The 23,049-nt window shown below is 48.0% G+C and overlaps 1 protein-coding gene across 13 annotated transcripts in view; it reads left to right on the forward strand.

The window, feature by feature from the left end:
- SNTG2 (syntrophin gamma 2) overlaps positions 1-23,049 on the forward strand; it is a 414,561-nt gene that overhangs the window by 227,679 nt on the left and 163,833 nt on the right. For all 13 annotated transcript variants that reach the window (XM_017860345.1, XM_017860346.1, XM_017860347.1 and 10 more), the window contains one exon: positions 16,037-16,124. In XM_017860345.1, the coding sequence (XP_017715834.1) occupies positions 16,037-16,124 (88 nt within the window). The remainder of the gene's footprint in view (positions 1-16,036; positions 16,125-23,049) is intronic.

A 23,049-nucleotide genomic window follows, 5' to 3' on the forward strand; every position in this document is an offset into this window, starting at 1 on the left:
GTCTCTGGTTTTCCCTGCCACAGCACCAGTGGGCAGGCCTGGGCACACATCTTAATAAGACATTTCATTGGCTCTAATTGGTGGGTGACGTGCAGCCCAGAGGGTCTTCCCCAGGGGCTTGGTGTGCGCCTCCTGATGTGTGACCAGGAGGACACAGCAGGATGGGTCAGGGCCAAGATGAACGGGGAGGAGATATTTTTCTGTTGTGAGGGAGCAAAATGTGCTTATGGAATTCAGCTGATAAAAGTAAAGGGACATCTTGTGAAGTTTACTTAAGGACACACAGAGATGGATGTCATGTGTTTTAAGTGCGATCCACTCAGTGGCAAATGTCGTGTTAGCGTCTAAACGTCAGAATTTGGAGGGTCAGTATCTATGCCTGAGAGGCTTCAGCCTTTTCTAGTTGTGGAACAGAAATTGTCGAGGGAAGACCAGACCTCTCATGAAAAGCCCTGTGTGGAGGTGGCCGGGGTTGGCTCTGTCCCAGGGACGTGCCTGGAGCTGGGCTCCCTCTGTGTGCCCAGCACAGCCACGCAGCTGCTGAACCCAGCCCCAAGCCCGAGCCTGAGCCCCACAGAGCCTCATTCTCGCCTGTGCTATCCCTGGCGGGTTGTGGTTTGGGCTCAGTGACTGCCACTCTCTGGGTGATACATTTGATTTGTCAAATTTGGGAGTGGTTTTGTCAAAACCTCCAATTACCTCTGAGGTAGAAAAGTATAGAATATGTGCTACGACATACAGTGGAAAATATCAGTGAAACTGCGTGATTTTGGAAGAAACCAGCCTTTACAGCACAGTTACTGTTCCTTCAGTTGTTCTCATACTGTGGAAGTGAGCTGTCTTCAGCCCCAATGTAAGGCATGTGCAGGCTGCGATCAGGCTGTGGTTCCATCTGTACCAGCTCTGGGGTCAAGGTGTGCACAGGACCCTGGTGCTGCAGGCTGTCTCCGGGGGTGCCCCACACCTGTGCGCAGCAGAGGGCCGGGGGTGCCCCACACCTGTGCACACCAGAGGGCCGGGGGTGCCCCACACCTGTGCACACCTGAGGGCCGGGGGTGCCCCACACCTGTGCGCAGCAGAGGGCTTTGCCATTTGTTGTTGCTTTGTTGTTTGCTGCTTGTTTGGCTCAAACTTTTCCTAATGTTTCGTTTTCCGGGTGCTACCTTCTGATAACAAATGTTGAGACCCTTCCACCTGTTTCCACACCCAGCCTCACTCTTTCTGCAGGAACACCAGACACCAGACTGCAGCTTTCCCCCTAGACTGAAGCGCGATGCCCATGTGTGCCCCTTCCCTGTGACCTCTGCGTGTTTCTTCCATTCTAGGCATCCTCAATGCTTTCCTGCTCATATTTAGATTTTTATGACTTGTATTATTCTTTAGGCTGCTCTGAGCGCCTTTGCGTCCTGGATTTGCTGCTCGCCCTTTACCCGTTCGTGCCGCACTTCTCATCACTTTGTCACTTTCATGAACCTGGTGATGCAGATGAGCACAGCTGCTTACACGCTGCAGAGTACCTGCTCACATGCTGCAGGGTACCTGCTCACATGATTTTACCTAATCCTCATAGCGACTAGAGAAAATGGGTGACCGGCCCTCATGTATAAGGGGTGTAATTCTTGTTTTCAAGAGCACTAAGCATCAGGACTCAGAATTGAAAACAGATTTGCTCAATTCTAAGTCATTTCTATTATAATATACTCAATTTACTAAATTCTCAAACATATCTAGAGAACAATTATTCAAATATTAAGTATGTAAACATTTACTGTCCTTCATTTGTTAACCACATAACAGAATTTTTTTTTGTTTTGTTTTACACATCATGTATAATTCTAGCATTATTTATCTGGATTTATAAAGGGCTTATATTAGAGATCATCAGTGTGTTGACTCCTAATTAGATGGTTACAGGCCAGGCAATCAGTCAATCATGGCGTCCACTTTCGATTTGTGTGAAGATGTAGGGTAAAGCAATTAACCTTCAGTTCAAATTATGGACAATCTACCGCTCTTATTTCAAGTATTATTTGATGACAGCTGATAAAGGATTGGTTGGGGCTCTACCAGAGAAGCAGAGCGAGTAGGAAAGATATTGGATACACATGTGTATACATGTTTGTATGTGCACACACATGTACGTGTGAGGCTGCATGCTGGAGTGCATATACACGTTTACATGTGTGTACTGCATATATGTGTGCATATCCATGGGCATGTGCAGTGTGTGTTTATGTCTGCATGTGTGTGGATGTGTATATTCCGTGTGTGTGTGTGCATGTGTAGTCATGTGCACACGTGTGTAGTGTGTGTGTGCACATGTATGCATCTGTGTGTGTCTATGTATAACATTTGTAGTTCAGCACCTCAGTCTGCAAACTCCTGAGAGGATCTGAGCCTTTATCCAGCAGGTGGATTTTCTTCTTCCTCAGAGAAATCTCATGTTTTGATCTTAAGGACCCAACTTACATTATTGAGGGTAATTTCATTTAAAGTTAACTGATCATAGATGTTAACCACATCTATAAAATACCTTCACAAGGCCAGGCATGGTGGCTCATTCCTGTAATCCCAGCACTTTGGGAGGCCGAAGCAGGCAGATCACCTTAGGTCAGGAGCTCGAGACCAGCCTCACCAACATGGTGAAATGCCATCTCTACTAAAAATACAAAAATTAGCCAGGTGTAGTGGCAGGCACCTGTAATTCCAGCTACTCAGGAGGCTGAGGTGGGAGAATTGCTTGAACCCGAGAGGCAGAGGTTGCAGTGGGTCGAGATCGCACCACTACACTCCAGCCTGGGCGACAACAGCTGAACTCCGTCTCAAAATAAAAAAAAATGCCTTCATAACAGCACCTCGACTGGTGTTTGGTTGGATAACTGGGCACTGCCCAGCCAAGTTGACCACAGGAAACTAACAGTTATAGCCAGTAAGAAACTGTGACATCTTGTTATATGACCGTTATTTAAAACTATGTGCAGGAAAAGACCCACATTTTAAAAGATTGCATTATCGCTGTTTGAATGACACATCAAAAGGATCTGCCTCTGAATTATAAAGAAAATAGTATGCAATTAGGAATATCAGTGAAATGTCTAAAAAGTGCATACACAGTCATCTCATGCCCAGGGATGGTGGCTCCACAAAGGGAAAGCCTCACAGAAAAGCTTAAATGCACTTGTCTAAGTGCATAGAGTGACTTAAATTCTGTGAATTTAATTATTCCCTGGCAATAACTTGTTCATGTTTTACAAATAATCTCTCCAAAGACAAGTGGATAATAACTAATTTCACAGAGCAGTAAAATGCAAGTTATTTAAGGAAATGAAACATTATTGATGCTGAAAATGTTAGCTATTTCTCAGTGCAGGTGATTGAAGACTAAATACATTTTCCTAACTTTGAACAAAAATCAAAGTGCATCAGCTTGGGCACAATGCCCATGAGAGCTGGCCTGAGGTTGGCAACTGCTAAAATAGGGACTTTGCTGTGCCAGAGGGCAGATGTGGCTTCTGGGTGGAGGTGTGTATTTAAGATCCAACAAGAGGACTTCCAGGAACCAGCTATGAAATACAAAAGTCGAACAGAAATCTCTTGCAATGATTTTTTTAAAAACGGAATTTTACTTATGTAAGCAAAAAACAGGAACTCTTAAAAGTTGCAGAAAACCTTAGCAGATGCAAAGTGTCTTGAGCCAATGAGGAAGAGGGCCGGGAGCCAACAGGGGGCTTCATGGGGGGCAGAGGGAAAGGGCGCGGGGAGAGGCAGGAGGAGCTTGGGGGTGTGGGGGGAGGGCCCAGCCCCATGGAGGCTGATGCTGGGGACCACCAGAGGCATTGGCTGCAGCTGCCCTCCCTTGCGGCTGAGGCGCTGGCATGGGCCTGGAGATGGCATCTTCCCGCAGGGTCAAGTTGCGCCACCTGTCCTTCCGATTTTAAGGTAAGCGGGACAGGACCCCAGAGCACACAGCTTTCTGTCGGAAGATGTTTAATAACATTGAGCTTATGAATGAAAACATAAAAGTTAACAATTTATAAAATAGAAAGTTCTACATATATTTGAAAAATGATGAGAATGTCGGGTTAAGGAGCAAGTGTGACAGAGACAATGTGGGTCGGACGGAACGAGCAGCAAAAGGGCGTAGGANCGTGTGTAGTGTGTGTGTGCACATGTATGCATCTGTGTGTGTCTATGTATAACATTTGTAGTTCAGCACCTCAGTCTGCAAACTCCTGAGAGGATCTGAGCCTTTATCCAGCAGGTGGATTTTCTTCTTCCTCAGAGAAATCTCATGTTTTGATCTTAAGGACCCAACTTACATTATTGAGGGTAATTTCATTTAAAGTTAACTGATCATAGATGTTAACCACATCTATAAAATACCTTCACAAGGCCAGGCATGGTGGCTCATTCCTGTAATCCCAGCACTTTGGGAGGCCGAAGCAGGCAGATCACCTTAGGTCAGGAGCTCGAGACCAGCCTCACCAACATGGTGAAATGCCATCTCTACTAAAATACAAAATTAGCCAGGTGTAGTGGCAGGCACCTGTAATTCCAGCTACTCAGGAGGCTGAGGTGGGAGAATTGCTTGAACCCGAGAGGCAGAGGTTGCAGTGGGTCGAGATCGCACCACTACACTCCAGCCTGGGCGACAACAGCTGAACTCCGTCTCAAAATAAAAAAAAATGCCTTCATAACAGCACCTCGACTGGTGTTTGGTTGGATAACTGGGCACTGCCCAGCCAAGTTGACCACAGGAAACTAACAGTTATAGCCAGTAAGAAACTGTGACATCTTGTTATATGACCGTTATTTAAAACTATGTGCAGGAAAAGACCCACATTTTAAAAGATTGCATTATCGCTGTTTGAATGACACATCAAAAGGATCTGCCTCTGAATTATAAAGAAAATAGTATGCAATTAGGAATATCAGTGAAATGTCTAAAAGTGCATACACAGTCATCTCATGCCCAGGGATGGTGGCTCCACAAAGGGAAAGCCTCACAGAAAAGCTTAAATGCACTTGTCTAAGTGCATAGAGTGACTTAAATTCTGTGAATTTAATTATTCCCTGGCAATAACTTGTTCATGTTTTACAAATAATCTCTCCAAAGACAAGTGGATAATAACTAATTTCACAGAGCAGTAAAATGCAAGTTATTTAAGGAAATGAAACATTATTGATGCTGAAAATGTTAGCTATTTCTCAGTGCAGGTGATTGAAGACTAAATACATTTTCCTAACTTTGAACAAAATCAAAGTGCATCAGCTTGGGCACAATGCCCATGAGAGCTGGCCTGAGGTTGGCAACTGCTAAAATAGGGACTTTGCTGTGCCAGAGGGCAGATGTGGCTTCTGGGTGGAGGTGTGTATTTAAGATCCAACAAGAGGACTTCCAGGAACCAGCTATGAAATACAAAAGTCGAACAGAAATCTCTTGCAATGATTTTTTTAAAACGGAATTTTACTTATGTAAGCAAAAAACAGGAACTCTTAAAAGTTGCAGAAAACCTTAGCAGATGCAAAGTGTCTTGAGCCAATGAGGAAGAGGGCCGGGAGCCAACAGGGGCTTCATGGGGGGCAGAGGGAAAGGGCGCGGGGAGAGGCAGGAGGAGCTTGGGGTGTGGGGGGAGGGCCCAGCCCCATGGAGGCTGATGCTGGGGACCACCAGAGGCATTGGCTGCAGCTGCCCTCCCTTGCGGCTGAGGCGCTGGCATGGGCCTGGAGATGGCATCTTCCCGCAGGGTCAAGTTGCGCCACCTGTCCTTCCGATTTTAAGGTAAGCGGGACAGGACCCCAGAGCACACAGCTTTCTGTCGGAAGATGTTTAATAACATTGAGCTTATGAATGAAAACATAAAAGTTAACAATTTATAAAATAGAAAGTTCTACATATATTTGAAAATGATGAGAATGTCGGGTTAAGGAGCAAGTGTGACAGAGACAATGTGGGTCGGACGGAACGAGCAGCAAAAGGGCGTAGGAAGAGAAAAAGTGAGGCACGGAGCACCTCCAGCATCGGACAGTGGCAACTTGTCACTGAATTATTCTGGAAGTTTACTGAAATTCTCATCAAATACCACTGCATGTCTAATGGATCAGCAAGCTCCATGAATTAAAATATCGTAGCAGTAAGTGGGGTAAACGAGATTAATTCTCCCTATTTAAGGAAAATGGACTCTCCTACTGGCTCTGAAACTCAGAGCCCACCTTCCTTCTACCTCCAACACATACGTCCCACACACACCACATACACCACACATATACATGCACACAAACAGCACATAGACATGCACACACCACACACACACCACATACAACACAAAAACATACACACCACACACATAAACACACACCACACACACACAAAGACACATATACATACACCACACATATACACGCACACAAACAACACATAGACATGCACACACCACACACACACACACCACATACATACAACACAAAAACATACCACACACATAAACACACACCACACACACACACAAAGACATCATCCATATCATACACCAACACATATATAATCACACTAACAACACCATCAGACAATGAACACCACACCATACCATACATTATCATTACCACACACATCAAACACAATCACACACACAACACCCCCTACATATACATACAAACATCGCAGGCATGTAGATCCCCACCTCATACAACAGACCAGACCACACAACACACCATAAAACAGCATTACAAATATATTATGGGCATGACCCAGCACAACCACCACACCAGACCCACATGTACACACACTTCATACCACACACATATACACATATGCACACCACACAGACATCCCCACATCACACATGTGTACACACCACACAGACGTGCCCTGCATCACATGTGTACACACACATAGACGCAAGCATATTCTGTCTACCAGAGAAATACTTCAACCAGTAAATTCAGAAGGTTAATACAGAAAGGAAAGGCAACAATTTCAGTGCAAGTCCAAATTTCAGGGCTGAGCTCAGAGCCCCTGGGGCCCTGTGTGCAAGAATCTGGGTGTCGGCTCCGGCTGTGGTAGGTGACAGTGAGAGAGATGGCCACCTGCAGGTGCCTCTCCCATTGCTTAGGGGACCTGTTGCTGAGACAAGCGGGGCTCTGAGAAGGTTTCCCAATCACCCCCAAGCTTGGGACTGAGAAAAGTGCTTCGCAGAGGTGCCAGCTTTTGAGATGGGCGGCACAGGCTGAAGATCCAACGTGGGAGGGGTGCAGGCACACGTGGACTTGGGAGCCCTGGGCTGGAAGTGAGTGTGTAGGGGTGATGGCCACCCAGAGTGGCAGGAGTGCAAGCACTTCTCCTCATGAACCGCAACGTTCAGAGCTCAGGAAGCAGAGCAGGGCCAACAGACAGAGGGGACGCCCAGACGGCCAGGCCAGGATAGGACACCGCAGACAAAGGAACCCCACTGAGGAGCCAACAGCAAGAGACCAAGGGGTAGATGGAGCACAAACAAGTTCTTAAAAGCATTTTGCTGTGGAAAGGAACAGAGAAATGGCACAGGGCCACCCATGAATGTTGCACTAAGGAAGGGTCTCATGGTAGAAGGGTTCCATGGCAGGGACTGCTCTGAAGGGAAGGAAGCCAGATAAAGGAAACATTGTGATGTAGGACAAGGTGAATGCACGGGGCAGAGGCTCAAACAGAGAGATTCCTGTGGCCCTAGATAGATCGAGTCCAGCTCTTTTGTTGTGGGGGAATGTAGAGACAGAACAGGCCTCGGGCACCGCAAGTGGGCAGAGCAGGAGTACACAGAGATGTTCACTTTTATCTGCGCGTTGAACTGAGAGCTGCGATCAGCAACTGAACAGGTAGAGGCTTCAGTGAAGAGAAGGAAGGAAACATCCATCTTGGGATAGGGAGGGAGAACAGGTCGGACGTGTCCTGCCCTGCACTAGAGTCCCCTGAGTGAAGAGTCATGAATTTAGAGATTAACCGGCCAGCAGTTACGTTTTTCTCCAGCCACAGAGCAGAAGGAGACCTGGAGTTGAGTCACTTGTTTCTGAACCAGTGACCATGACAGGTGAGGGCAGAAGGACAAGGGGCTATGGGGTTCGGTTTGAGGAAGAGGCAATGAGGCCCAGGCTAGAGACAGTGAGGTGATGCTTGGGCTGTCATCTGAGACGTGGGTGGCTGAGCCCTGCCTTCGTGGTGGTGGGAAATGAACGGGCCTGCAGTGAAAGAGGACCCAAGATGCTCAGAATAAAGATTCCAACGCAGGGTGGCAGCTCTTGGCGAAACAGAGATGTTTTCACGGTAATTGGGAGTATGGTTGAGGAACGTGGGCAGTGAGACCCTTGGAGGCCAATCTGGGCATCTTAAACTCCTTCCCTGGTTATCCATAGAAACGTGAGTCCGTGGGGAATGCAGGCAGGAAAAGTCGTTTGCTCCAGGAAGCTGCAGGTCCCTGCGTGGATTCACTCAGCACACCCCATGCGCAGTTCAATCCCACACACTACGATTTGGCAGAAATAGTCAAAACTCATCTTCTTCCTGACTCAGCTCCTTCCACACCTCACCTTCCTTTCCCCTCCATCCCTTCACTCCCAGCACCCCGCAGAGTGGCCACCCGTGCTGATCCACTGGATGTATCACTGGTGACTTGGTAAGTTTGACAGGAAACATCGAGTCGTGCCCTGGCTCTACCCCTGACCCCTGCAGAACCCAGAGGTGCAGCTGAAATGCACCCTGGCACTGCAGCTCCTGCATGCTTGGTAAAACCGTCCCAGACACTCACATGGGCACAAGGAAGCCAAACAGGAGGGAAAGTGTCCACGAACAGGCCTTCACATTTAGAAAAAGTCCAGGGCTACGCATGTCCCTCGCGTCCATAAGTAGATTCCTTATGTATAACAGAGACTGAGTTTAAATGTTGAAAGGATACTGGCAACAAGAATGCAAACTCATTAAGAATGAAGAGTTTCATAGGCTGAGATCTGTTTCCTTATTAACATAGTGTATTTAAGCAGAAATGAGTTAAATTATTGTCCATGGAGAACAACAGTGGAGTTTTTCTCGGTTGAGGTCACAGAGATTTTTTCAGACTCTGGAAATAACTCAGCTTCTGGTGTGCGCAGACTAGAGATGTGCTGTATGAATGTGCTCAGCCTGCCCTGCGGGTGATATGAGCCCAGCACTGCAATACTCTGGGAGGTTTTTGAAGGATGCTAAAGCTATAGATAGATATTTTATGCATCAGTTAATACGGAAGAAGGAGTTTGCCTCAGGCAGTTTTCTTTAAAAGTCTCATTGCTGTAGGCACAAAAGTTAGCGTTTCAAAGTTACCTTGGCTGGCAGCAGATTTGGTATGGCCCATCGTGTAGACATTCCTGGCAGCGCACACTCAGGTCGGGGCTCGTGGCGATTAATAGAGTCAGTGTCATGCTCAAAGGGCCCAGTTGCATAAACTGCTGTTTTTTGTGTTAAATGATGTGCTGCTGACTATGGCAGTGTGTAGGGATACTTGAATCATTTCTAATAAAATATAATAAAAGTGTCCTGGTTTTAAAACTAATTTAGGGGACTTATTCATGAACTAAACCTTCCCTTTACTTGCCCAAGTTCATGTGAAGGAAGGATTTAAAAATGTACATAGAAAGGTGGAAAATTACTATTTTCTAACTCAGTACACTATGACAAGTGGTTCAAGGAAAGAGGGTGATTTAATGGGATGTGACTGTCCACACGGACCACGCTCCATTTCTGGTGGGGGAAGAATGCAGAGGAGACTCATGTGTTTAGCGTGGCACCAGGTGCCTTGCTCATGTGCTTAGCTTCTATAAAAGAGAAGAAGTGAGAAAGAAAGAAGAGGATTCATGACAATTGAATAACACGTCAGTGCACATTTCCAAATCATGTTTCAAATGACCTATGTGTAAGCGCACCAAAGTGCATTTTCTGGGGAGTTGCATTTCACCATGTTGGGATTTGGGGCAGACAGGCACAGCATGGCCAGAGGGGTGAGGGAATTAAAGGTGTGTGCAGGGAAAGGCTACAGGCGTGGGTCTTGGAATTTAGCCTAAATAAAGGGGAACAAGAGAAAGAGCTGCTGTTGCCAATCATGCTAAGTCTCCAAAGGACTGCAGTGTCGTGTGTGCAGGAGGGCTCTAGGGGAGCACACCGGAAGACAGACATGGTAGTTGGGTGCTTGATTTAAAGTAAGAACCCTTGCAGATGTTGATAACAGCAAGGTCTAATACAAGGCCTTGGAGTGTGTTACTAGAGTGGGGTGGATGGCAGATCACAGAGGAGAGGAAGTCAGCATGTGGGTGTGTCCGTGTGTGTGTCCCTGTGTGTGCCTATGTGTGCATGTATGTGTCCACAGGTGTACCTGTGTGTGCACGTGTGTGTGTGTGCATGTGTGTACCTGTGTTCATGTGTGTCCGTGTGTATGCATGGGTGTGCATATGTGGGTGTGGGTGTGGGTGTGGAATTACGTCTGAATGTGTGTGAGTGCATGAGTGTGTATGTGGAATTACATCTGAATGTGAGTGCATGCGTGTTCATGTGGGAGTGTGGTGTGTGTGTGTATGCAGGTGTGTGTGCAGGTGTGTGTATGTGGGGAAGGTGTGTATGTATGTGACTGTGTTTATTCTCATGAGTCTTTGTTCAACATAAACTCACATTTTTTCCCAGAGCATGTGGGGCATTCACAGTTATTTAGGTCACAAGGAACCCAAGAAGAAATGCAACGCAGATGATATCTAGTAAACAAAATGAAAATGCTTTTAAAATATCCACACTTCTGGAAACTTTAAAATAGCTATACTGGTGTAAAAAGAAAACATAAAGGAAAAAATACAGAATACTAACATGAAAAATATTGAAGAACTTTGTATCAAAATTTGTGGACCACAGTTAAGTAGGGCTTAAGGGAAGACTGGTAATTTATAGATATGTTTATTAGAAAACAAGAAAGCAAAGAAAAAAAGAGCCATGTTGTCACCTAAGAATCTGAAGCAAGAGCAACAGAGAAGTCTGAGGAGCAAAAGAGAAAGAAATAATAAAAATGAAGATGCGAATTTGTAGAAGAGAAAACATAGAGGACAAGTCAGAGAAAATAATAACAAAACTCTGTCTCCCAAAGTGGGTTTGTAATAACGCAAGATACAGAGGCCTCTGAAAAGACTGATGAAGAAATATTAATTAAAATAAGATTAGGGATGAAAGGGGAGGGACTAAGAAACTAAACAGGAATTTGAGGATTGAGGATTCAATGAAGTAGTTACAGAACATTCGTAAAATGGAACACTGCATCCATGTGAAAGCCTAGAAATACACGAATAATACGGGGTAAGCTGCAAGATGTGTTAGATAAAGAATCACGTCTAACAGAGTTCAGGGCCTGTTTAAGTGAAAATGGGGCAAATAAATGGGATACATAGTGTACATCGTATATGAAAATTCTTGTACTGACCTCTTGATTCCCACATACTCATGCATCTACACGTGTGGTTGCTGGATTAAAATGCACATACATTGTATATCTGATCAAGATGATCAAACTGCCCTCAAACGAGAAAACATTCTTACAAAGGCATAGAATTTCCAGAACACACACAATATCCCAGCATCAGCTGTCTCTGAGGGTCAGACTAGGGATCACATGGTATAAAAATCAGACTCTTCCATTGCATATGTTGTATTATTTCATATCTAAACTATCAAATGTGTTGTATTCCTAATTAAAACTCAAACTGCGTTAACCCGAGGCTGCTGTGTGTAGAACCGTGTGGCGTGCTCTTCTCTGCTCCCCTGGAAGCCTCCATCAACAGGTCGAGTTTGCGACTCCACAGAGGAACTGCACTGATGTCACCAACTTTGTGTCCTGGGCTACTCACCAGCCCCTGTTTCGGACTGGACTTTGTGTCCCCCCAGATTCACACGTCGAAGCCCTAACCCCTAAATGAGGGTGTCAGGAGACAGAGACAGGGCCTTTGGAAATGACTAGGGTGAGACAAGGTGATGAAGATGGCATCCTGGTGACGGGATCAGTGCCCTGTAAGAAGAGGCCTTCTGGAGCGCACTTCCCCTCTTCACCACACAAGGACACAGCCAGAGGGGCCAGGCCCTCACCAGGAACCCCATGCTGGCCCCTGATCACAGACTCCGAGCCTCCGGAATTCCGAGGAAGGAACCTCTGAGGCCAGGCCCTCACCAGGAACCCCATGCTGGCAGCTGATCATGGACTCTGAGCCTCTGGAATTCCAAGGAAGGAACCTCTGCTCCTGGGAAGCCACCAGGCATGGCTGAGCTGACTCAAACACCACAGGGAATCCAATGGCTTCAAAGTCATTTTACAAGTGTGGGGAGATTTCATTTCATAGCTGACTCCTTTCTAAGGAAGAAATGGACTTGGTTACCTGTCAGAACTTGACGTGCTGGTGAATTGGAGGTTGGAACGCATCCTCCTACCCTGACTTTGTCAGCACGGAACAGGTGTGCACTGGAATGGGGGCTGCAGGTGGAGGTGGGGAGAGGCCAGGCATGATGGCTCACACTTGTAATCCTAGCACTACGGGGCCAAGGTGGGAGGATCACCTGAGTCCAGAAGGTCGAGGCTGCAGTGAGCTGTGACTGCACCACTGCCTTCCAGCTTGAGTGACAGGGCAAGACCCAGTCAAAAAAAAGGGAGAGCATCTAGACTTTTAGTGTGTCAATCAAATTTAAACAATGGCAAATACATTGTGCACAAAAAGCTGATTTTAGATGCTGTGTTGAAAGAGAGAGAGAGAAAGAGAAAGAGAGAGAGACAGAAAAGGGGAAATCCTCCAGGCCATGGCTACTGGTGTTAATTTGCTGCAAAAAGCAGTGACTGCTGCTGTGGGCAGAAGGAGGCTGCCCTCTGGGCAGGTGTGGGCCAGGGTCTCTCCCCGTGCCATCAGGCTTAGGGCCATGATTTCAGGAGGGAGAAATCTTTGAAGGCATTGGTTGAATTTAGTAGCATCAATGGTCAACATTCAATTATTTTGTTCATACACCACAAATATGCTTCAAACTAAATAAAAGGTAAGACTGATAACAAATTGAATGCCTTTGTCTTGTTTGGGTATTTTAAAGTCCCAAAAAGATCAAGGCAAGGTAAATATTTGGGATTAAAAATTAATAATAAATTGAAGCTAAGTCCAATCTTTAATTAAAAGTGCTCAACGTTTTCAGGCTACTCTGCCTCTCTCTATTGATTGGTTCTGTTACTTCTGACAAAATTGTCCATTGTGATAAGTGCAGATTCCTGTAAGCAAGGGATGGCAGATTTTCCTGCTTCAGTCCACAGTCATTCTCCAGAAAAACTGGTGAAAGTCACTGAATAGACTCACCTCAGGTATGGAGGTGGGCAGGGAGGTGTCCACACACACCTTGATGATTTCCAACAAGGACTTCAGGCACACTGGCTGGGGGACAGACTCACATAGGGGAGCTATGCATGGCCTGGTCCTTTGGGAGGAGGGCAGCCTGTTTAAGGATGGGGCACGGTGAGTTTTATGAATCTCAAACTGTTCTTGTCCTGGTGACATTTTCTCTTTTAAAATTACACTGCACTGAGCTCCCGAGACAACTACGGTATTACAGTGGCCGTCACTTGCTAGGAAGTGTCTGGACAGTGGACAGCGGAGGTCTGTGTGATCTCCCCTCCCACACTGCACACTCTGCACCTCCAGGGATGAGGGCTTTCAGGGCCTTGCGAGATTCCAGCCCTTCCATGTAGAAAGGAAGGGTGTCGTCGCCATCATGAACCCCGTTCGTCAAAGGAGAGCCTCGGTTCTTCTTCTTTTCACCAAAGAGGAGAAGAAAATTCAGATTTGGTAGTTTTCTCCAGGATCTTGTGCAGGCGGGAGGATAGGGTCAGACAGATCTGCTAGTGGTTAAGCTTTGATACTTTCTGGGACTTCGTCAGAGGAGGGCTTCTATTTCACAGTCACTTTGCACTGCAGCAACCTGTATGAAGACAGGGTGTGGACGTTGGAGACAGGCGTCTCACAAGGGTGCACCTGTACTGAACAGCAGGGGAGGAAAGACGCCCTGGAGACAGCTGGCAGGAGAGACCTGGCTTAGTCCTATGGGGGGCCCAGCCTGTGGAGCATGACAGGAAGGCAGTGATGCAGGATCACAGGAAGTGGGCATGTGAAGCTTCCCAACTAGAAGTGGGCTTGTGAGGGACCCAACAGGAAGTGGGTGTGGGAAGCATCCCAACAGGAAGCAGGCCTGTGAAGCTTCCCAACAGGAAATAAGTGTGTGAAGCATCCTAATAGGAAGCAGACCTGTGAAGCCTCCCAACAGGAAGTGGGTGTGTGAAGCCTCCCAACAGGAAGTGGGCATGTGAAGCCTCCCAACAGGAAGTGGGCGTGTGAAGCCGCCCAACAGGAGGTGGGCGTGTGAGGTCTCCCAACAGGAAGTGGGCGTGTGAGGCCTCCCAACAGACAGTGGGTGGCGTATGAAGCCTGCCAACAGCACCTGCGACCTGGAGGCCATCAGCACAGGGTCACCAGCCACATGGAAGTGGACGAGGGGAGGGAGAAGAAAGGATGTTGAAAATGCTCAGTGGCATTAGGGGAGCGTTTCCACAGTTCTGCTGTTTCCAGTCTGGAGTTTTTAGTGGGATTTCATGAGGTAAAAGGGATGAGGCTGTCCTATGAGGTCAAGATCTATGTGAAAGCACCGACATATGTAAGGTTGTCCACAGGCATGGCTGGGGTGGGGTGGTTCAGAGGGCCAGGAGGGAGCACCAGTGATAGAGGTAGACCGGCCATGCCGGATGGAAATGTCCTTGGGTGAAATAGGAAGGCATTTATGTTGGATCTCAGGCCATGGGAACTTTCAAACTTTCTAAATCCAGTCTTCAAAACCCACCCAAGCTACACCAAGGGTCTTAGGGAGCTGTGCAGAACTATAGTCCTCCAGGTAGGCAATGACGGGCATAGAAAGTGACTGAAGAAATGAGGAGGAAAGGTCAGAGGGAGCGATGAAGTAGGGCAGGAACCTGCCCAAACTGTGGGTAGGCTTTATGTAGAGGAGAGAGCAAGGTGGGTTACGCCTGGCCCCAGAGGATGAAGTGAGGTAGGAACCTGCCCAAATTGTTGGCAGGCTCTGTGTAGAGGAGAGGGCGGGGTGGGCTACGCCTGCCCTAGGAGATGAAGTAGGGCAGGAACCTGCTCAGAGTGTGGACAGTCTCCATGTAGGGGAAAGGGTGAGGTGGGATACGCCTGGCCTAGGAGGATGAAGTGTGTTAGGAACCTGCTCAAACTGTTGGCAGGCCCTGTGTAGAGGAGAGGGCGGGGTGGGCTATGCCTGGCCTCAGAGGAGGAGGACACAGCAGAGCAGGGTTATGCATTATGGGAAGACACAGGTGCAGGTGCAGTGAATTCTGACACACACAGCTTTGTAGCATCTAGACTTTTAGTGTCTCAGTCAGATTTAAACAATGGCAAATACATTGTGCACAAAAAGCTGATTTTAGATGCTGTGTTGAAACATACGGGATTGTATGTGAGGTGACTAAAACAGTGAGTATAATTTGAAGTTTCAGCACAGAACTAAGTTCCATTCTTTTGAAATGATAGCCACTAACTTCCTGAGAACTAAAGCATCATTTAAATCTTCAAATTCGTATTTGTGGTTTGTTGTGCCACAATTCATCCATGTTTTGCCAGTGACTGAACACTGGGTGTTTGTAGTAACACACTGATTTCTCCAAGGGTATTATTTTCTGGTAGATTGCGTTCATAGGGATGCAGAGAGCCTGGTGTTGTGGATGATATGGGCAGACCCCTGCTTACTCATGCACTTGTTTACACAGATAGAGTGTGGGAGGCAGGTGGCCTCGGAGGTGATAACCACTGTTTCTTTACTCCAGCTGAAGCCCACAAAGTTTTCCGTGTTTCAGAGGTAGCTATGAACTTTGAATTCTTGGGAAACAGGAGAGGCAGAGAGATTTTATTTTTCAATTCTGTGTCTGGTTCTTTTGTGGTGGTAAAGTAGCTATTTTTGTCATATTGACAGGTGCATCTTCTGAGAAATGCTGGCGATGAAGTTACCATCACCGTTGAGTATCTCAGGGAAGCGCCGGCATTTCTGAAGCTCCCGTTAGGTAAGTGGGAAGAGGAGAAATTCCAGGGTGCTGGAGAAATTCCTTTTTTGCCACATTATTTATCCAAATGCTACCGCATGGACTGGGATATTAATCATTTCCTGAGCGTACATTCAGAGAGAAGAAAAGGATAGGCAGGCACCATGGCGTTACGCGTTCCCATGACGTTGTATGTTTTAACACATCCACGGGCTTTTTTAAAGGAAGTGTTATCAGACCATGCTTCTCGTCACTTAACTACATGGTTCTTCCTTCATGCAAACTCACCATGATTGTATTTATCTATATGTTAACATACAAGCAAAGTTTACATTTGAAATACCTATGTTGACCTGAGAAATTTTCAGTGCAAAAATTGAAAATAATGGTAAATTTATGCTATGAAGTCCCTGACATATTTTGGCACAAAGTTTGTAATCCTCTATTATACTTTAATTGTGACCCAATATGAAAGTGATGAACCCCAAATCTAGAAAAATGTTTTAGTGAAGATAGTTGTAACTTTTTCTAATGTCATTCATCTATCATGGCTTTATAAAGGTTAGAGTCACCACCGTTCCTTTGATTTAGCAGAGGGCATCACTGCTAAATGATGGCATTTACCCCATGGCGTCCGACATGGAATGAGGACCTCCCGCCGAGCTGACAGTCGGGTTCCTTCTCATGGGGGCTGGTGGCCTGTCCTCCTTGCCACTGGCTCATGGGAAGGAACGGCTTCCCTCCCTGGGGGTCGTATTGGCTGTTTTACTTTCTCTCTCTCTTCCATTGATGTCCCCTTTGCCAATGCCTTCCTTTCTCTCCTGCCCCGAGTGGCCCGGCTGCAGCTCTCAGGCACATGAGTTGTTGAATTCTGATCATGCATTGGGTTTTTCACTGATACAGGATGGGGGCAGGGAAGTGCTGGGAGGAGAAGGGCGGGTCCCTGTCGAGGGCTCTACCCCCTGGCCTATGCCCGTGGACCTAAGTGAGGACAGGCACTCCTGTTCTTGCACCCAAATGTTGCATTTTCCAATACCACCCTGGCCCACCACGCCCCCATGCTGTGCCTAGAGCAACCTCAAGACCCTAGTGGGCAGAGACACAAGTGGCTGGATGTTGAGAAGAACAGAGGAGTGGAAGAGCATGCTGACAGGCACCAGCAGACACTGGCAGGCTATCGACTGGCAGAATGATGTGGAGTTTGGCTGGGGTGGTTGGAAGAGACTCCAGGAGAAAACCACCTTGCCACTCCATGCCCTTTCTGGCTCTCCATCCATTTTCTGAGAGCTGCCACCACTCCATCAAACCTTGTGCCAACCCTCCAAGCCCACGTGGGATCCAATTCTTCAGGTACGCTAAGGCAGGAACCCCGGGATACAGAAAGCCCTCTGCCCTCGTGATAAGGCAGAGGGTCTAATTGAGCTGATTAACACAAGCCGCCTACAGATGGCAGAATTAAAGCCTACAAGCCGCCTACCGACAGCAGAACTAAAGCCTGGAAGCCACCTGCAGACGGCAGAACTAAAAGAACACCCTGGAACACACACTCCCAGTGGGGCTTCAGGAACTGGAAACATCCACCCCTACATGCTGCCATGGGGTCAGAGCCCCAAAGCCTGCCCATCTCTATGGCACCCCCGCCACAGGTGTGAGCAGCAGGGCATGGAAGAGGCGAGCACTCTGCCATCACAAGCCCTGCAAGGGGGACAAGTGAACTTTTCCTGTGTCAGCATTTGATCAAAAGCATCATTAGACTCATAGTGTGACTTCTGCTTTCATCTTCCTGAGCAACCAGGAACACATCACTTGCAGCAACTCCATTTTTCCCATCAATCACAGCGGAATAACTATGCTATTCACAATCTTAGGAAAATCGATCTTGCTGCTGTTGTACTAAACATGGATCAGTAAGATTCACTGCATGCCCTGCCATCCTCAGAGACCACTCCCTCTGCTAGACGGAGCCACGGGAGCATGGATGAGGACCTGGAGGGTTCTTGAGGAAAAGAGTAAGGGGTGCTGAGAGGCTGTGCGTGAGAAAGGCGAATATTCCCAGNTGTGAAGCCTCCCAACAGGAAGTGGGCGTGTGAAGCCGCCCAACAGGAGGTGGGCGTGTGAGGTCTCCCAACAGGAAGTGGGCGTGTGAGGCCTCCCAACAGACAGTGGGTGGCGTATGAAGCCTGCCAACAGCACCTGCGACCTGGAGGCCATCAGCACAGGGTCACCAGCCACATGGAAGTGGACGAGGGGAGGGAGAAGAAAGGATGTTGAAAATGCTCAGTGGCATTAGGGGAGCGTTTCCACAGTTCTGCTGTTTCCAGTCTGGAGTTTTAGTGGGATTTCATGAGGTAAAAGGGATGAGGCTGTCCTATGAGGTCAAGATCTATGTGAAAGCACCGACATATGTAAGGTTGTCCACAGGCATGGCTGGGGTGGGGTGGTTCAGAGGGCCAGGAGGGAGCACCAGTGATAGAGGTAGACCGGCCATGCCGGATGGAAATGTCCTTGGGTGAAATAGGAAGGCATTTATGTTGGATCTCAGGCCATGGGAACTTTCAAACTTTCTAAATCCAGTCTTCAAAACCCACCCAAGCTACACCAAGGGTCTTAGGGAGCTGTGCAGAACTATAGTCCTCCAGGTAGGCAATGACGGGCATAGAAAGTGACTGAAGAAATGAGGAGGAAAGGTCAGAGGGAGCGATGAAGTAGGGCAGGAACCTGCCCAAACTGTGGGTAGGCTTTATGTAGAGGAGAGAGCAAGGTGGGTTACGCCTGGCCCCAGAGGATGAAGTGAGGTAGGAACCTGCCCAAATTGTTGGCAGGCTCTGTGTAGAGGAGAGGGCGGGGTGGGCTACGCCTGCCCTAGGAGATGAAGTAGGGCAGGAACCTGCTCAGAGTGTGGACAGTCTCCATGTAGGGGAAAGGGTGAGGTGGGATACGCCTGGCCTAGGAGGATGAAGTGTGTTAGGAACCTGCTCAAACTGTTGGCAGGCCCTGTGTAGAGGAGAGGGCGGGGTGGGCTATGCCTGGCCTCAGAGGAGGAGGACACAGCAGAGCAGGGTTATGCATTATGGGAAGACACAGGTGCAGGTGCAGTGAATTCTGACACACACAGCTTTGTAGCATCTAGACTTTTAGTGTCTCAGTCAGATTTAAACAATGGCAAATACATTGTGCACAAAAGCTGATTTTAGATGCTGTGTTGAAACATACGGGATTGTATGTGAGGTGACTAAAACAGTGAGTATAATTTGAAGTTTCAGCACAGAACTAAGTTCCATTCTTTTGAAATGATAGCCACTAACTTCCTGAGAACTAAAGCATCATTTAAATCTTCAAATTCGTATTTGTGGTTTGTTGTGCCACAATTCATCCATGTTTTGCCAGTGACTGAACACTGGGTGTTTGTAGTAACACACTGATTTCTCCAAGGGTATTATTTTCTGGTAGATTGCGTTCATAGGGATGCAGAGAGCCTGGTGTTGTGGATGATATGGGCAGACCCCTGCTTACTCATGCACTTGTTTACACAGATAGAGTGTGGGAGGCAGGTGGCCTCGGAGGTGATAACCACTGTTTCTTTACTCCAGCTGAAGCCCACAAAGTTTTCCGTGTTTCAGAGGTAGCTATGAACTTTGAATTCTTGGGAAACAGGAGAGGCAGAGAGATTTTATTTTCAATTCTGTGTCTGGTTCTTTTGTGGTGGTAAAGTAGCTATTTTGTCATATTGACAGGTGCATCTTCTGAGAAATGCTGGCGATGAAGTTACCATCACCGTTGAGTATCTCAGGGAAGCGCCGGCATTTCTGAAGCTCCCGTTAGGTAAGTGGGAAGAGGAGAAATTCCAGGGTGCTGGAGAAATTCCTTTTTTGCCACATTATTTATCCAAATGCTACCGCATGGACTGGGATATTAATCATTTCCTGAGCGTACATTCAGAGAGAAGAAAAGGATAGGCAGGCACCATGGCGTTACGCGTTCCCATGACGTTGTATGTTTTAACACATCCACGGGCTTTTTTAAAGGAAGTGTTATCAGACCATGCTTCTCGTCACTTAACTACATGGTTCTTCCTTCATGCAAACTCACCATGATTGTATTTATCTATATGTTAACATACAAGCAAAGTTTACATTTGAAATACCTATGTTGACCTGAGAAATTTTCAGTGCAAAATTGAAAATAATGGTAAATTTATGCTATGAAGTCCCTGACATATTTTGGCACAAAGTTTGTAATCCTCTATTATACTTTAATTGTGACCCAATATGAAAGTGATGAACCCCAAATCTAGAAAATGTTTTAGTGAAGATAGTTGTAACTTTTCTAATGTCATTCATCTATCATGGCTTTATAAAGGTTAGAGTCACCACCGTTCCTTTGATTTAGCAGAGGGCATCACTGCTAAATGATGGCATTTACCCCATGGCGTCCGACATGGAATGAGGACCTCCCGCCGAGCTGACAGTCGGGTTCCTTCTCATGGGGCTGGTGGCCTGTCCTCCTTGCCACTGGCTCATGGGAAGGAACGGCTTCCCTCCCTGGGGTCGTATTGGCTGTTTTACTTTCTCTCTCTCTTCCATTGATGTCCCCTTTGCCAATGCCTTCCTTTCTCTCCTGCCCCGAGTGGCCCGGCTGCAGCTCTCAGGCACATGAGTTGTTGAATTCTGATCATGCATTGGGTTTTCACTGATACAGGATGGGGCAGGGAAGTGCTGGGAGGAGAAGGGCGGGTCCCTGTCGAGGGCTCTACCCCTGGCCTATGCCCGTGGACCTAAGTGAGGACAGGCACTCCTGTTCTTGCACCCAAATGTTGCATTTTCCAATACCACCCTGGCCCACCACGCCCCATGCTGTGCCTAGAGCAACCTCAAGACCCTAGTGGGCAGAGACACAAGTGGCTGGATGTTGAGAAGAACAGAGGAGTGGAAGAGCATGCTGACAGGCACCAGCAGACACTGGCAGGCTATCGACTGGCAGAATGATGTGGAGTTTGGCTGGGGTGGTTGGAAGAGACTCCAGGAGAAAACCACCTTGCCACTCCATGCCCTTTCTGGCTCTCCATCCATTTTCTGAGAGCTGCCACCACTCCATCAAACCTTGTGCCAACCCTCCAAGCCCACGTGGGATCCAATTCTTCAGGTACGCTAAGGCAGGAACCCCGGGATACAGAAAGCCCTCTGCCCTCGTGATAAGGCAGAGGGTCTAATTGAGCTGATTAACACAAGCCGCCTACAGATGGCAGAATTAAAGCCTACAAGCCGCCTACCGACAGCAGAACTAAAGCCTGGAAGCCACCTGCAGACGGCAGAACTAAAAGAACACCCTGGAACACACACTCCCAGTGGGGCTTCAGGAACTGGAAACATCCACCCCTACATGCTGCCATGGGGTCAGAGCCCCAAAGCCTGCCCATCTCTATGGCACCCCGCCACAGGTGTGAGCAGCAGGGCATGGAAGAGGCGAGCACTCTGCCATCACAAGCCCTGCAAGGGGACAAGTGAACTTTTCCTGTGTCAGCATTTGATCAAAAGCATCATTAGACTCATAGTGTGACTTCTGCTTTCATCTTCCTGAGCAACCAGGAACACATCACTTGCAGCAACTCCATTTTCCCATCAATCACAGCGGAATAACTATGCTATTCACAATCTTAGGAAAATCGATCTTGCTGCTGTTGTACTAAACATGGATCAGTAAGATTCACTGCATGCCCTGCCATCCTCAGAGACCACTCCCTCTGCTAGACGGAGCCACGGGAGCATGGATGAGGACCTGGAGGGTTCTTGAGGAAAAGAGTAAGGGGTGCTGAGAGGCTGTGCGTGAGAAAGGCGAATATTCCCAGGGTGGTAGAGGCAGAACATGTTAGCAATCGGGCAAAAGTTCGAGGGAGCGAAATGTCACACGAGGCACAGTGGTGCACCCCCTGGAGTTTTGAGAAATGCTGCTGTGAATCAGGAAGGGGGGTGGACGTGATGAGAGCTGCACAGAAGTTCTTGGAGCCAGCAGGGAGACTCAGGTGTCAGACACACACACTCAGGTGTCAGAGACACATCACGAGACCCAGCAGTGAGCTCAGATAGGGGAGGAGGACTCACTTTCGAGGGGGCAGCCTGAGTGTCTGAGGATTCTGCAGCAGCTGTGACCATACAGGCTCACCAAGGAAGAAACTAAGACATTTCATAGATTTTGCCAGAAAGAAAAAGAAGATAGTGACTTGGACAGGTGGCACAGATAAAGGAGGAGACAGACAGAAAGCAGGGGGTGCTTTCTGGTGTTGTGAAGTGGGAGTGGGAGCCGGAGGACGCTCACCCTGGGGCCGTTCCTGACTTCTCTCTTGGGCAAGGTGACTTCACAGGCAGAGTGAGATGGGTGCTGCGTCTGAGCCAGCTTCCCCAGCTGCTGTTGAAACAGCAGAATTTAAGCAACAGCAGCAGCAACACTGCAATAGCAGATCACAGAGGAAGTGCCCCAGGCGGAGGTTTGCACCGTGCGCCCCTGCCTAGAGATAGCACCGAGCCTGTATTTCACTCTGAGGATGGGCAGCTCTTGCAATTCTGGTGCCTCTGTCGAGATTCACATCCTGACTTCTGTCCGTGGGCTCCGCTGAAACCCACAGGCTCCAGGGCCAGTTGCCGGTGACCCAGTGACTTCTGTGAGCGGTGCTGCAGCCCGTGTCCTGAGGCAGGGGCTGTGCTGCTCTAAACTGCTCTGCGCTGGCCGGCCCAGCTGGCACCGCCCAACCCCACAGGTCACCGGAGCACATGCAGGAAAGGGCAGCCTGGGGCGCAGATCAGCGAGAGCCAGGGTGCTGCGTCCCCCACAGGTCACCAGGGCACCATGCAGGCGAAAGGGCAAGGCGCTGGGGCCCGCAGATAACGAGGCCAGGGTGGCTGGGCGTCCCCCAGCAGTCACCGGGCACCATGCAGGAAAGGGCAGGCCGGGG

Source organism: Rhinopithecus bieti, unplaced genomic scaffold, assembly GCF_001698545.2.
Source record: "Rhinopithecus bieti isolate Rb0 unplaced genomic scaffold, ASM169854v2 scaffold_51905, whole genome shotgun sequence".
Classification (NCBI taxonomy): Eukaryota; Metazoa; Chordata; class Mammalia; order Primates; family Cercopithecidae; genus Rhinopithecus; species Rhinopithecus bieti.